Here is a 14,666-nt window from a genome sequence, read left to right on the forward strand (position 1 = left end):
GACATTTCTCCAGAGAAGACATACAGACGGCCAGTAGGCACATGAAAAGGTGCCCAACATCACTAATTATTAGAGAAATGCAAATCAAAACTACAATGAGATACCACCCCACACTGGTCAGAATGGCCATCATTAAAAAGTCTGCAGGGCTTCCCTGGTGGCTCAGTGGTTGAGAGTCCGCCTGCCGATGCAGGGGACATGGGTTCATGCCCCGGTCTGGGAAGATCCCACATGCCATGGAGCAGCTGGGCCCATGAGCCTGCGCGTCCAGAGCCTGTGCTCCGCAACGGGAGAGGCCACAACTGTGAGAGGCCCGCATACCACACACAAAAAAAGTCTGCAAACAACAAGTGCTGGAGAAGATGTGGAGAAAAGGGAACCCTCCTACACTGTTGGTGGGAATGTAAGTTGGTGAAGCAACCATGGAAAACAGTATGGAGGGTCCTCAGAAAACTAAAAATAGAATTACCATGTGATCCAGCAATCCAGTGGGATATACTGGACATATACTTGGACAAAAGTATAATTCAAAGAGATACATGCACCCCTGTGTTCATAGCACTATTCACAATAGCCAAAACATGAAGACAACCTAAATGTCCAATGACAGATGAATGGCTAAAGATGTGGTACATGTATATACAATGGAATATTACTCAGCCGTAAAAAAAGAATGAATGCATTTGCAGCAATATGGATGCAACTAGAGATTACCATACTAAGTAAAGTAAGTCAGAAAGAGAAAGACAGGGACTTCCCTGGTGGTGCAGTGGTTAAGAATCCGCCTGCCAATGCAGGGGACATGGGTTGAAGCCCTGGTCCAGGAAGATCCCACATGCCGTGGAGCAACTAAGCCTGTGCACCACAACTACTGAGCCTGCGCTCTAGAGCCCACAGGCCACAACTACTGAAGCCCGCGCACCTAGAGCCTGTGCTCCGCAACAAGAGAAGCCACCACAATGAGAAGCCCATGCACCACAACGAAGAGTAGCCCTCACTTGCTACAATTAGAGAAAGCCCACGCTTAGCAACAAAGACCCAATGCAGCCAAAAGTAAAATAAATTTATTTTTTTAAAAAGACAAATACCATATGATATCACTTATATGTGGAATCGAAAATATGGCACAAATGAACCTATCTACAAAACAGACTCACAGACATAGAGATCAGACTTGTGGTTGCCAAGGGGGAGGGGAGAGGGAGTGGGATGGACTGGGAGTTTGGGGTTGGTAGATGCAAACTATTACATTTAGAATGGATAAACAACAAGGTCCTACTGTACAGCACGAGGAACTATATCCAATCTCCTGGGATAAACCATAATGCAAAAGAACATAAAAAAGAATGTATATATGTGTATAACTGAGTTACTTTGCTGTACAGTGAGATTGGCACAATATTGTAAATCAACTATACTTAAATGTTTTAAAAAATGTTGAAGCCTTTGAAGAATTACTTTGTAAATCAGCCAGGGTATCTTATAATTGTGCTATAAACTTTTTAAAATAAACAAGTTGCCTAATTGCAGTTGCATTTTTTTCAAAATTCATTGGAAATCTGTAATCAAAGAATTCAACAAATGGAGTGCCAAAAACCTTAAGTTTTTGAAAGTTTCGATGAATCGCAGTTATTAAAAACAAAACTGGCAACTGGACATTAAAATCTATCCCTACAAACACCGAGGAAGAAATAAACAAGTTAAAACAGTGAGAGCTCAATTATGCACAGTATTTATTCTGAAATTTGTAAATACACCTTGGGTATATTATAGGAAGAATCTTCTAATGGCTTCATTAATTTTAATTGGATAAGTGTATATTCTAGAATGGAATGGAATGAAATTGAGAAGGCTTAGATTTTATAGCCTCTAAATTTGGCATAACAATTAAAAGAATGATAGAGACAACTTATTTGCATTTTGTGTTGTGAAAATATTTGTCAAAGGCACTCTGAATGGAGAGCCTGTGAACCAGAGGGCTGAGATATTTACACTTTCCCTATGAAAAAAAATAGAATTGAGAGTCTCTTCCATTTAGCAGAATTTACTCTGAACTCTACCATACTATCAACCATAAAAATGAAACTTTGAAGAATGTTGCAAGCAACTGTACAAAAAATTTTTGAAGTCCATATTTTTAAAAAAATACTACCTTCTTCTGAAAAATGCCAGTGATGACATGGTATTAGAGCTGATGCATCTAAGAAACTGCTCAGCATTTGAGTACAGACCATAAATAAGTATTTCACTTATTTTTAATGTTAAATAATATTTTAAGTTTTTACTTAAAAGAAAAAACTTCAGGGCTTTCCTGGTGGTGCAGTGGTTGAGAGTCCGCCTGCCAATGCAGGGGACACAGGTTCATGCCCCAGTCCGGGAAGATCCCACATGCCGCGGAGCGGCTAGGCCCATGAGCCATGGCCGCTGAGCCTGCACGTCCGGAGCCTGTGCTCCGCAACAGGAGAGGCCACAACAGTGAGAGGCCCGCGTACCAAAAAAAAAAAAAACTTCACTAACACAACATTGTAAATCAACTATACTCCAATAAAAAATTTTTTTAAAACTTCACTATGCCAGATGTTATTTTTTAAGTTCACCATAATAATAAACCAATTTGTTAGACAATAAGTATCTCAAAAAGTATATAATTTTATTTCTAACCTCTTTGTTCTCAAAAATATTTCTGTTTGCTATAATGGAAACGAATCTGGAAAAGAATATGTATATATATATTCTTATATATATATTTATATATATATATAAAAACTGAATCACTGTGCTGTATACCTGAATCATTGTAAATCAACTATACTTCAATAAATAAATAAAGAAAGATTTCTGCTTGGACTATAAATTAAATGGTGACCAGATCCAGATGCCAAACTACATTTTGCATATTCAGGACTCATTATGGATTAAGAAGACAGATTGAAACTTCAACTTCATTGAAGTATTTGTATTCTCTTGTATTTAATGAAATCAGAAAAAGAATAGTATAAATAAAAGGGAAAATTTTCACCAGCAGCAACCAGATAAGGAAAACGCATAATCTAATGCAATAAACTTCAAAATCTGGCCATGATGGAAAGAAACAGAAAGTGGTAGAGCAATAGCCAGTGGAATAGTGGCTACTTACAAGGTTACTGAGGCAAAGTGGGACCCAGAAATATCACACCCAACCAAGATGTCATTTTAGTATAGAGATATTTTCAAATATAAAAAAGTTCAGGCAACATTTCACTAATAAGCACTTTTGAGGGGGGAAAAATTAATAAAATCCAGATATTAAGAGATGAACCAGCTGAGGAATAGAGAAAGCCAAAGTAAAATGGTCATGAGGATTGAATCAAATATACAACTAATTTTGAACAACTGAGAATTACAAGACAGAATGCGACTGTTATAAACCTGGACGATAGAAAGAACAACAAATAGAAAGTACAATTAAAATAGAAAAAGAGTGTGCCCAATTTTATAAAAGTGCTCAATTTACCTTGTCTCTTGTCTAAGTAGACACATAGAAAGATACCTTAAAGGCTCTTAAAACCTTTTGGAAGAAAACATCTTAGGGCCATAATCCTGGTTTTAAGCAGTTCTTACTCATTTTTCTCCCTGAAGGAGGGAGTAAATAGGAGTTTTTGTTCAAGACATACCAGTCTTTTAAAATTTTTTTCATGTTCTTGAATCATCTTGCAGAGATGTAAAAAAGATTATTTTTTTACTTGTTTGTTTTGAGTTGTTTCTATTTCAGAATTTTATCTCCTTAATTACAAACTCTTTGTTCACAGGCAGTTTAAACATTTAATAATTTAAAAGATTTTACTGCGTGTTTAATCTTATGGGTCAACTGCTCGTGATTTTCGGAGTTTCTGCATCAGAAACTCTGGAGGCGGGGCCAACAGTCTGTGTTCCACCAAAGCCCTTCAATCGATTCTGATACGCACTAAATAGGTTTGGCTGGGGGCCCCGAGAGTTTGCATTTGTAGTTCCGAGGTGATACTGATGCTGCTTCTCTGGGGACACACTTTGAGAACCACTGCTAAAGGGAAGGTGAGTTGGAAAGAGGCCCATCTGGAAGTAGTTGCCCCACTTAGGCCTTTGAGGCGCTGTGACAAGGAATTGCGAAGTTCTGCAGAGCTTCCCTGAAGGATTCTGACCCACTGGTCTCCACCTGGCTGTCATCTCCTTATACACCTCAGAGAGGACATTGTAAATAATGACAATAGCTGACAGTTACTGAGTGCTCATTACATGCCAGGTTTAAATACTTTCTGTGAGTTCCTCGCTTGTTAACTTCTGAGATGGGTAGTCTTATCCCATTTTACAGATGAGAAAACCGAAGCAATAATTTCCCAAAGTCGCATAGCTAGTAAGTGGCAGAGCCAAATGCAAGCTGTCTGATGCCAGAGACTACACAACAAAAGCCACGTCAACAGAAGTTCAGATTATTTTATGTTCTATTGGAAGATGACACCACTCAGTTCTAGAGCTTTGTAAAAAAGTTACTCTCTTCTATATCAGTGAAGTTTATTCCTTCAGCTTCTAAAATGATTTAAAGCAGTTCAGCAAATTATATGATACAGAGTAGAAAAGTTGCAAATAAAAATAGACACCAACCAGAAGGGGAAAAAATGTTACCAAATCTGAAGATGGGCAACTCATGTATGAGTGTGTGTTTAAGTAGACAAAAGACTTGGGCTTAATCTCAGGAGTAAGTTACTGCCTGGTTCCTCATGTAGAAACGTTTGATAACCATGTCTGTTCATTGTCTTCAGTAGTTTCACAAAAAGTATAGTTAAGTGTTCAAATGGATGTGTCCTATATCAGTAACCTAAAACCAAAGGCATGAAGTCAAAACGTGACCTGGAGAAAAGATTTCCTGCCTAGTCCGAACAGAATATTAGCCCGTTACTTGTTTTCTAACAGCCTGCTCTTCTAATCTCAGGTAAGGTCAGAACTAGGAAAGATTAGCAAGTGTTCATTAGATTTTCCCAGATAACAGGATTTTTTATTTTGTTTTTAAATTTCCCGCCAACAAAAATTTGTATTGTATTCAGATAGTAAAGACTATTTAAATTCTATTGCGCTTCTATAGAATTAGATGCTTTCCAAAATAAAAATGATTATCTAACTTAGTTTAGATGGTGGTGGAAGTAAAATAATTGGAAAGTGAAAAGTATACTGAGAAAATGTGGAAGTTAAGATTGGGTATAGGTAAGATTACCTTATGGTAATCTAATTTCTGAGACTAAGATGTAAAGTTGAGAAAGAAATTTAGATTTGATAATCAAACACTGTATTTTGTTCTAGAGACGATACTCATTTTGTTGATTATTGATTATTTAGCCTTTTCTCTAGTCTTAGGACTTAAGTAGATGTTCTTAACCCTTTGAGTCTCCTTTAAAAACACAATGAAAGCTATGGGCCACCTCTCTTAAAAACAAATAGATCACGCAAAATTTTATATATGATCATGAAAAGAAAAATGAAAGTTGTAGGACGTAATTTTGTAAAAGGTCTTTCTAGACATCCTAATATATTTCTTCTTGGATCTAGTATCTATTCATGTAATATGTTTAAAGAGTTGAATTTTCTGGTTAATTTAAAATTCTGCTTATGTCATATTTTATTACAACAATACCTAAAAAAACACTTTTCAAAGAATGGAATACAACAACTATGCCATCTATCTTTAGTGATTATGAAAGCCTTTCAGGATCTTGTAATTCCTTAGAAACAATATTAGCAACCCTAAATTTTATTTAATATGCAAAAACAATCCAGTGTACTTCAGTTTTCTCATATTTAGGTTGCAAATGTTTGAACTTACTGTAACAAGATTCTCTCATTTTTGTGTTTCAGAATTGCCATTGCCTTCAGAAGGTGTCGATATTATTATTTCCGATATTCCATTTGGGAAAAAGTTTAAATTAGAAAAAGACATCAAACACATTATACAAGAAATGGAAAGGTAAGTTGTTGAATTTATTTCCATAATTTTTGAGCTATTGGGCATTTAACCAAAATGTATCGTAGCTCTTAAGATTTGATTGCATTTTAGTAATTTCCCAATTTTTATAGCTTAATTTTCTAAGGTTTCAAATCAGAACTTTATATTTGAAATAGTTATTCTATATCATCATACTGTAAGTTTATTCAGGAAAAGATATTAATTTTTCATTACTGCCTGAAATTTGAATATGTAAAACAATGACATATTTCAGTTTCTGAGCTAGTTAATTTACATACTTACTTCTAATTCTCCCCAAAACCCTGCCTCCTTTGTGTTAATCCCCCACACTTTACTGGAGAGAACCTGGGACCCAGAAAGATTATCTTTCTCAAGATCACAGAACTACTAAGCAGCAGAACAGAATTTACATACAGAACATTCAGTCACATAGAATGGACACCTTCATTGTTGATTGTTAAATGAAAATGCAAAGGTGCTCTTCATGTAGTGATTCTAAGGTCAACCTCAGGGAAAGTATTTCTTGGAGAGGTTCAAACAGTGAGGCCTGAATATGTATTTTCCTGATCATTTCAGTTGATAAAAGGGAGAACCTTTCACAGAGGAGAGAAAGGACATGGATAAGGAGTCAGTTCATATTAAATTGTCTCAACTGAGCATTTGATGGTGCAGGATAACATACACGGTCAAGAGCCTGTATGTAATCCTGTTACGCAGTTACCTAACTCATGACATCACCTGGGATCTCAGCACCTGTAATTCAGACATTTCCTGAGCTCCTATATCCCCTTACATGTGCCTGACAGCACATTCCCCTCGAGATTTTGTAACTCTGACTTCATTTTAACATCACTTCAGGAGCTTCTGAAAAATACTGATGCCCATCCTCCACTCCTCCCCACCGAGGCTGACTTAACTGGTCCGGGGTAGAATCTGGGCGTTTGGTATTTCTTAATGGCCCCCGAGGTGATTCTGTTGTGCCGCCAGGGTTAATAACCACAGCCTTTGCTGGTGAGGTAACTCACCAGGTATACTATGAAGCCAGCTCGTTGTGAGATACTACCCTGGGAGCATGTTACACTTAATATGGAAATTTACAGTTAACCTGAACTTTCCACCAGAGATGGTGGCTTAGCCTACCTGACGATCTAGTGCTGTGTATTTTAAACATTTCCACAAGTCAGTGGAGGGCAGTGTTTGGAGTAGACAGTCTCTTCAGCTTTAGTAAAATTAGACCAGCCTCACTTTCTCTAGACCAGTTTTGGTTTTTGTTCTAGGTAACTGAAAATGAGGCAGTAATAGATATGACTGCCCTCACATTGTTTCAGGAAATTTAAATTTTTACCTGAGAATCAGGAAGACGTTCAAGATTTCCCACATAATTCAGGTGCCTCCATAGAATCAAAGTTTATGTATTTGTACATAAGGAACTTTCCCTGCTCCTGTGACCAAGCTTCCTTGCCACCTGCCCTCAGCCTTTATCATTTGGCCTTTGACTTTTCTGGTTTGAGGTTTTATACAGGCTGTGTAGTGTAATGTAGTGGTGAAGATCACCGGCACTGGAGCCAGAATACCTGGGCTGTAATCTTGGCTCTATTACTCAGTAGTTCTTCTGTCACAGGCACGTTGCTTCACCACCCTGTGCCTCATCTTTAAATAACAGTACCTACTTCATAGCATTGTCCTGAGGAGTCAGTGGATTTAAAGCTCTTAGAACAGTGCTAGGCACCTAGAAGTGCTGTTAGCTCTTTTTTAGTGTAAACCACTTCCAATACTTTGGGAAAGTAGATGGGGATATATGTAAATATATATAAGTACACATACCTTTTTTTCCCAGTGGTTTACCAATAGTTTAAGACTCTAGATAGAAAATGGAAGGGAATGGAGGGGGAATTGTGTTAGTAAAAATAAGAAAAAATACAAGAGGCCAGTAAACCTGTTTACAATAGGCAATGGAAATAGTTGGCCCTGAATGTCAAACAGCACTGGATTCTTCAAGAAAGAACATGCAATCAGAATTTTAAATTCCCAGACAGATAATTGCTCTGGTCAATTATTTCCTCCTTCAGTTTATTTCAGCAATAACAATTTCATGTATGTAAAGTGCTTCAGAGAAGTATAATATTTGCGCTTTCCTCTCAAATACAACCACGTAAAACAGATGAGCAAAATTAGAAATTAAACTTGCTAAGCTTGAAGGAAGAAGTCACTACATCCCCAAAAGACTTGAGGTGGATTCATGGAAGAAACATGATTTCAATGAAATTTAGAAATTTGCAGAGAATAAAAACGGAGACCGCACCATGTTTTATACATACAGATATTCAACAAGTATTTCTCGAGTAAATAGTGAAGCAAAAAGCGTGTTCAAAAAACAGTGAGTAGGACTTCCCTGGCGGCGCACTGGTTGAGAATCCCCCTGCCAATGCAGGGGACACAGGTTTGAGCCCTGGTCCGGGAAGATCCCACATGCCACGGAGCAACTAAGCCTGTGCGCCACAACTACTGAGCCTGCGCTCTAGAGCCCACCACAACTACTGAAGTCCGCGCACCTAGAGCCCGTGCTCCGCGACAAGAGAAGCCACCGCAATGAGAAGCCCGCACACCGCAACGAAGAGTAGCCCCGGCTCACCACAATTAGAGAAAGCCCGCGTGCAGCAACGAAGACCCAACACAGCCAAAAAATAAATAAATTAAGGTTATAAAAAAACACCTCATTTAAAAAGAAAATGAATATACCAGACTGCTTGGAGCAGAGATTAGTGGTAGAAGGTTAAGGCCTAATGCCTTCCAAGTTCAAATAATTTGGGTATTTGTATCACCTACCCCTAGTCTTGCAGGTTCACATGCAAAAGAGAAATCTCTTTTGTGTTGTTTGATACAGAGTTTCCCCCAACTTATTGACCACATAATTCTTGTTGGGTTTTTTTAGCAAGAAATAATCTCTCAAACTACACTAGTGTTCAGAGGAATACAGTTGGGGAAATGTTGCTTTATAATTTCTGAATAGCTTTCTTAGTAAGAAATTATGTGTATATGATCATGGAAAGTTGCCTAGAAGAACATTTATCAAAAATGTTCATCTCTGAGTGGCAGGATTTCAGGTGATTTTTACTTTCTTATTTTCTCCATTATGTGAAAAAATTTACAATAAATTAATTGGTGAATGTCCTGTGAGACACTGTTCCATGGACATACACACAAATAGATAACATGTCTTCAATTCTAGCCATACATAAATAGGATCATCCTTAATTTACTGCACTGTATAACCTTTTTTTTTTCCACTCAAAAAATATGTCATGAATCTCCTTTCTGATCAGTTGTTATAATGTACCTGATACACCATTATGTAGCCCATATACATAATAGGGATGAGCATTTAGGTGACTCCCACTTTTTCATTTTAATAAAGAACAATGCTCTGAACATCTTTGCACCAAACAGTTTTTCAAACTTACTGTAATAACCAAGTTACTTAAAACCACGGTGCCTCAGTTTCTTCACCTGCAAAATGGCTGTGCTAACAGAATATACTTGAATTCTGAGGATTAAATGATATATAATACAAAGCATTTAACACAGTGGCTGGCACATAATAAGTACTGAATAAATATTAGCTGTCACTGCCATTATTGTCACTGTTATTATACTACTGCTCCAGCTTCTACTCTTATATCTTAGAATAATTTCCTAGAAGTGAGATTGCTGGGTCAAAGGTTATGTACATTCCATATTTTTGATACATTATTGCTAAACTACTGTCAAAAGAGTTATACCAGTTTTTGTCTTGGGGAGTACTCGTTTTCTCCTAAATCTTGCCATCCTAAGTATGGTCGTCTTTTTACTTTTGTTAATGTGGTAGGTAAAAAGTTATATCTCATTTATTATCTTAATGACGTTTTCTCCTGTGTGTTTAGAGATACTTGTATGGTTTTTGTGTCTGTCCCCTGGTACGGCCACATCTGTCCTCATCTCACCCCCTCCTCTCCCAGTAGCCTGGGTTTATCCCCTTGGTTCCTACCTCCTCAAGGACTGTTCTCTGCCCACTTCTCATTCTTATCTTCAACCTGTTCATCTCCTGGTTCTTCCCAGATCCAGCCATCCCTTCCCAAGACGCTTCTGTGGCCTTGCATATCCACCCACTGTACCAGGCACTGGGGCTTTGGCTGTGAACAGGACAGAGCCTCTGTCCACGTGGGGCTGGCACTCCAGCGTGGGAAGACAGATCATGAGTAAATCAACAGGATAATTTCAGATCATGATTGATACCGTGAAGGAAACTGAAAAGGACATTTTTGCCAGAGAGTGACTAAGAGAGAAGCAGTGGCTACCTTAGATAGATGCTCAGGAAAGGCCTCTCCAAGGAGATGGTGTTTGACCTCTGGGAAAAGGAGTGGGTGTCATTGCCACACGAACAACAGGGATGCACGTCCTGAGGCAAGAAGGGAGGTTGGTGTGTCGAAAGCATTGTGGGCAAAGGGAAGCAAGCAAGTGGGAGTTGAGAGTTTCTTTGAAGTATAATGGAAGAGAGAGAGGTCTCAGGGATTTGCAGTTGTGTCCTGTGTGGAAACCGGGAAGGGGAGGTGGGGAGATGGTGACAGGAATGGGAACCAGGCCTGTCAGGTGGCGCTAGTGCAGGAGAAGCACGAGCGTAGGATGAAGTGGATGAATCTGTGATGTCGTTTGGAGGTGGACTCGTCCAGATGGTCTCTTTAGATAAGGGAAAGCTGCTTAAGCTCCTGACGTCTTTGCTCGGCGTGGCGGGGGGTTCCCTTTAAGTCTTGGTCCTCTAGCTGTCGCCCGGTTTCCTTACCTCTGCAGCCAAGCTTCTTCAAAGAGAAGCCTACACTCGCCATCCCTGCTTCCTCACCTTCCCGCCCCCCATTGACTCCGGCAGACCAGCACTGGCTCCTGCCCTCGACTAAGATTGCTGTGTCGCTTGTTAGTCCTGTAGCATTTGACGCTGTTGAGACTATTCATTCCTTTCCTGAAACTCTACTCTTCTGGCTTCCATGACATCACCGTGGTCCAGACTTTCTCCGAGGCTGTTTCATGGGCTCTTCCTCCTTCCTTGAATGTTAAGTCTGTTCCTTGGCCCCTTGTCTCTCCTCTCTCTGTTCTGCCACCCCAGGTGATCTCGTGCCCCATTATGGCTCCATCTGCCATTTACTACTGGAAACTGTGAAATCTCCACCTCGAGCGCTGGTCTTTCTCATCCCCTGCAGGCTGGACGTCCAGCTGTCCGTCGGCCCCCAAGCTCGGCACGTCACAAACGGAGCTCTTGCCCTGCCCCTCGTCCCGCCCCCCTCTGACCTGCCCTTGAGCTGAAGCACTTCCAGGGCCTCCTGCTCTCCGCTGCTCCCCGTCTTGGCTCCCTTCTCGGCCTCCAGCACCCCCTTGCTCTAGTCCCGCCGTGTCCCTCGGCCCGGCCCACGCCTGCGTGTCCTTCACACCCGCTGCAGGTATTCTCATCCCCTGGGGCTCTTCCCCACTCTCAGTGCTGGGTGTGGGCCCCAGCTAAGGTGCTCCCACAGCGCCTCACTCTTTAACTCTTCCCTTGCCTCTCTCTCCCACTGTTCAGTCCTCTCTTCAGCAACTCGGGGGATAGTATGTCCTTCATCACTTTTTCCACAGAAGTGCCATGCAGACTTCGGTCAGATGATTGAGAAAATGAATTCTCCTCCACAAGCTGACATCTCAAGGTCTTCCCTTCTTTTTCTGATCTTCCCTTTTGCCCTTTCTTTGTTCATGTCCTCACTCCTTCCTGGTGACTCTCTCCTGCCATCAGCCTGCTGCCTTTCACATACGCTGATTCCTCGGGATTCTTTCATTTGCCTTTTCCTTTGTACCATCATTTGTTAAACTGTGACTACACATTACTTTGAGGCTTGCCTTTTAAATAGAGTAAAAATAGATAATTAAAGCAGATTTGTACTGGTGATTTCGTAATTACTATAATGAATATGCATTATGGAAGATACCACCTAATTATCAAAATCCTCGCATTTAAATAGATAAAATTAAATTTCAGATCAAAAACACCAAGTATTTTAAACAAAGTGGGATTGTATGCTGTCTACAAAGGGGGAAATACTCCTACCAATTACCTTTTTTTTTTGTCACAGAGTGCTTCGTGCTGGCGGGACCATTGTGTTGTTGCTTAGCGAAGATCACCACAGGCGCCTTAAAGGTTGTGAAGAGAGCAGCGTCCCTTTGAATTCCACGGGCAGCCGCACAGATAAACCTGGAAGCATGGAGTGCTTGAATCCTGAAGAAAAAGCTGCCATATCAGAGCCAGCGTCATCCTCATTTGCAGCCAGTAACCAGGAGTGCTTGGACGGAATGCCACCGTTCGGCTCTTTGGTGCCAGTGGAATGCTACAGAGTTAGCCTTGGAAAAACAGATGCGCTCATATACAAATATAAGAAGTCGCACTCCCCTGGTCAATAGCAGGCTTGCTACTGTAAGCCAGGTTCAAGTCCTTATACATCAGCTGTACAGAGTAGAAGATGGTTGTCTCTGGAATCTTGACAGTGCCAGAGGCTTCCAAGTAAACAGACTCCCCTAAGACAGGGCTGTGGCTGCTGGACACCTGTTCTTAATAAGAGCTTCTGTTTTACACTCTAAAGAGTGTTTCTGACAAAGAACAATTAATGGATACTTGAACTAAAGGACTCTTAAACTTCGCCTCCTGTCAGAATATGAAAAGGTCTGCTCTGCTTGCACTGTTTATGAGCAGAAGATTCAACTTCAAAGCAAAAGTTTCAGAGGCTCAGCATATATATCATCACAAGTTTAGTAATATTTTCACTGTCACATTTTTTGAAATGTAGAAACTTTTATGTTTTGATATCTTCTTTTGATATTAAACTTGATTTTTTGAACCTGTCATTTTCTTCTCTGTTGGAATGAAAATAACTTTTATTTGCAGTACATTTTATATGTCCCATATTATGTAAAACATCAGTGGGAATAATAATATGAATTAAGCCAATATCCTCCAACATGACAGAAGATAAACTTTGTTTTTTTGGTGAAAGTATTAATAAATTGTCACCTCACTCTCATTTAAATTGAATGCATTCCTTGTGTTCAGTACTTAAACAGGAAATTGAAGAAAAATGTGATTTCGTTTTTTTCAGTAGCCCAATGTAGTGACTTAGCTTTGTGGCTGCTTTAGTACCATCTGAACAACCTTTCCACACTGGAGAAAATTCTCACCTTGTGAATCCCACCTCTCCAAAATAGAAGCAAACACTTGTTTTCCAGCTAGGGTGTGGCATGTAACCTAGGCCCAGTGTCAAGGTCCACTGGTCAGCGTGGGGCGAGTGCAGCACAGGTGATACGTGGAATTTTTACCTGGGAGCACCTCACAGTGGGCCCAGTGGGACTGTAGCCTATCACATATTTATACAGTAAATATTTATTGCAAACCTACTATCTGCCAAGGCACTTTTCTAGGCCCTTGGAGCATATCAGTGAACCAGACAGATCCCTGCCCTCATAGGACTTAAATCCAGTGGGGGACACAGATAAGAAATGATAGACATAACAGGTAATTTATTTGATAGGTTAAAAGATGAGGGGCCTGGGCTTCCCTGGTGGCGCAGTGGTTGAGAGTCCGCCTGCCGATGCAGGGGACACGGGTTCGTGCCCTGGTCCAGGAAGATTCCACATGCCACGGAGCGGCTGGGCCCGTGACCCATGGCCGCTGAGCCTGCCCATCTGGAGCCTGTGCTCCACAATGGGAGAGGCCACAACAGTGAGAGGGCCGTGTACCGCAAAAAAAAAAAAAAAAAAAAAAGATGAGGGGCCTTGCAGGGGGAGCAGTGATTAGGGGCGCAGTGCAGTGATTAGGGGTGCACAGGAGGATGGGGACAAGTGTTTTGCATTCTTTTTTTTTTTTTTTTTGCGGTACGCGGGCCTCTCCCTGTTGTGGCCTCTCCCGTTGCAGAGCACAGGCTCCGGACGCGCAGGCTCAGCAGCCATGGCTCACGGGCCCAGCCACTCCGCATGTGGGATCCTCCCGGACCGGGACACGAACTCGCATCCCCTGCATCGGCAGGCGGACTCTCAACCACTGCACCACCAGGGAAGCTCCCTTGCATTCTTAATAGAGAATGTGAGATTTGAGGAAATATGTGAAGGGCATGGAAGAGTGTCCAGGCATATGGAACAGCCATTGCAAAGGCCCTGTGGCAAGAGGGTGGCTGATGTGTTCGAGGAACAGCAGAGAAGCACCAGTGGCTGGAGTAGGGTGAGTGGAGGGGAGAAAGAGGGGTTAAAGAGGAAGTGAGTGGTGGGGGGAAGGGGGCAGGTTAGATCGCATAGGGCCTTGAAGACTGTTAGAAGGCTTTGACTCAAAACCACTGTAGAGTTTTGAACAAGTCGTAATCTAACATACATTTTACAGGATCATTGTGACCACTGTGTTGTGAATCAATTGGAGGGAGGCAAGGTGGGAAGTAGGCCAGTTGGGAGTTTTTTGCAATAATCCAGTTTTTTGCAATAATCTTGCCCCAGGGCAGTAGCAGTAGAGGTGGTAAGAGGCAGCTGGATTCTGGGTATATTTTGCAAGTAGAACCAGCAGGATCTGCTGATGTGTTCCATGTGTGGCGTGATCAGTGGAGAAGAGGCGGGAATGACTATAAGATTTTTGGCCGAGCACCTGAAACAGTGGAGTTTCCTAGTC

General features: G+C 41.0%; 1 protein-coding gene across 2 annotated transcripts in view; it reads left to right on the plus strand.

Moving 5' to 3' along the window:
• THUMPD2 (THUMP domain 2 tRNA and snRNA guanosine methyltransferase) overlaps positions 1 to 12,865 on the plus strand; it is a 38,640-nt gene extending 25,775 nt beyond the window's left edge. For both annotated transcript variants that reach the window (XM_079721502.1, XM_079721503.1), the window contains exons 7-8: positions 5,863 to 5,971; positions 12,100 to 12,865. In XM_079721502.1, the coding sequence (XP_079577628.1) occupies positions 5,863 to 5,971; positions 12,100 to 12,424 (434 nt within the window). In that variant the 3' untranslated portion in view covers positions 12,425 to 12,865. The remainder of the gene's footprint in view (positions 1 to 5,862; positions 5,972 to 12,099) is intronic.
• The last annotated feature ends 1,801 nt before the right edge of the window (positions 12,866 to 14,666 follow it).

This window comes from Hyperoodon ampullatus, assembly GCF_949752795.1.
Source record: "Hyperoodon ampullatus genome assembly, chromosome: 15".
NCBI lineage: Eukaryota > Metazoa > Chordata > Mammalia > Artiodactyla > Ziphiidae > Hyperoodon > Hyperoodon ampullatus.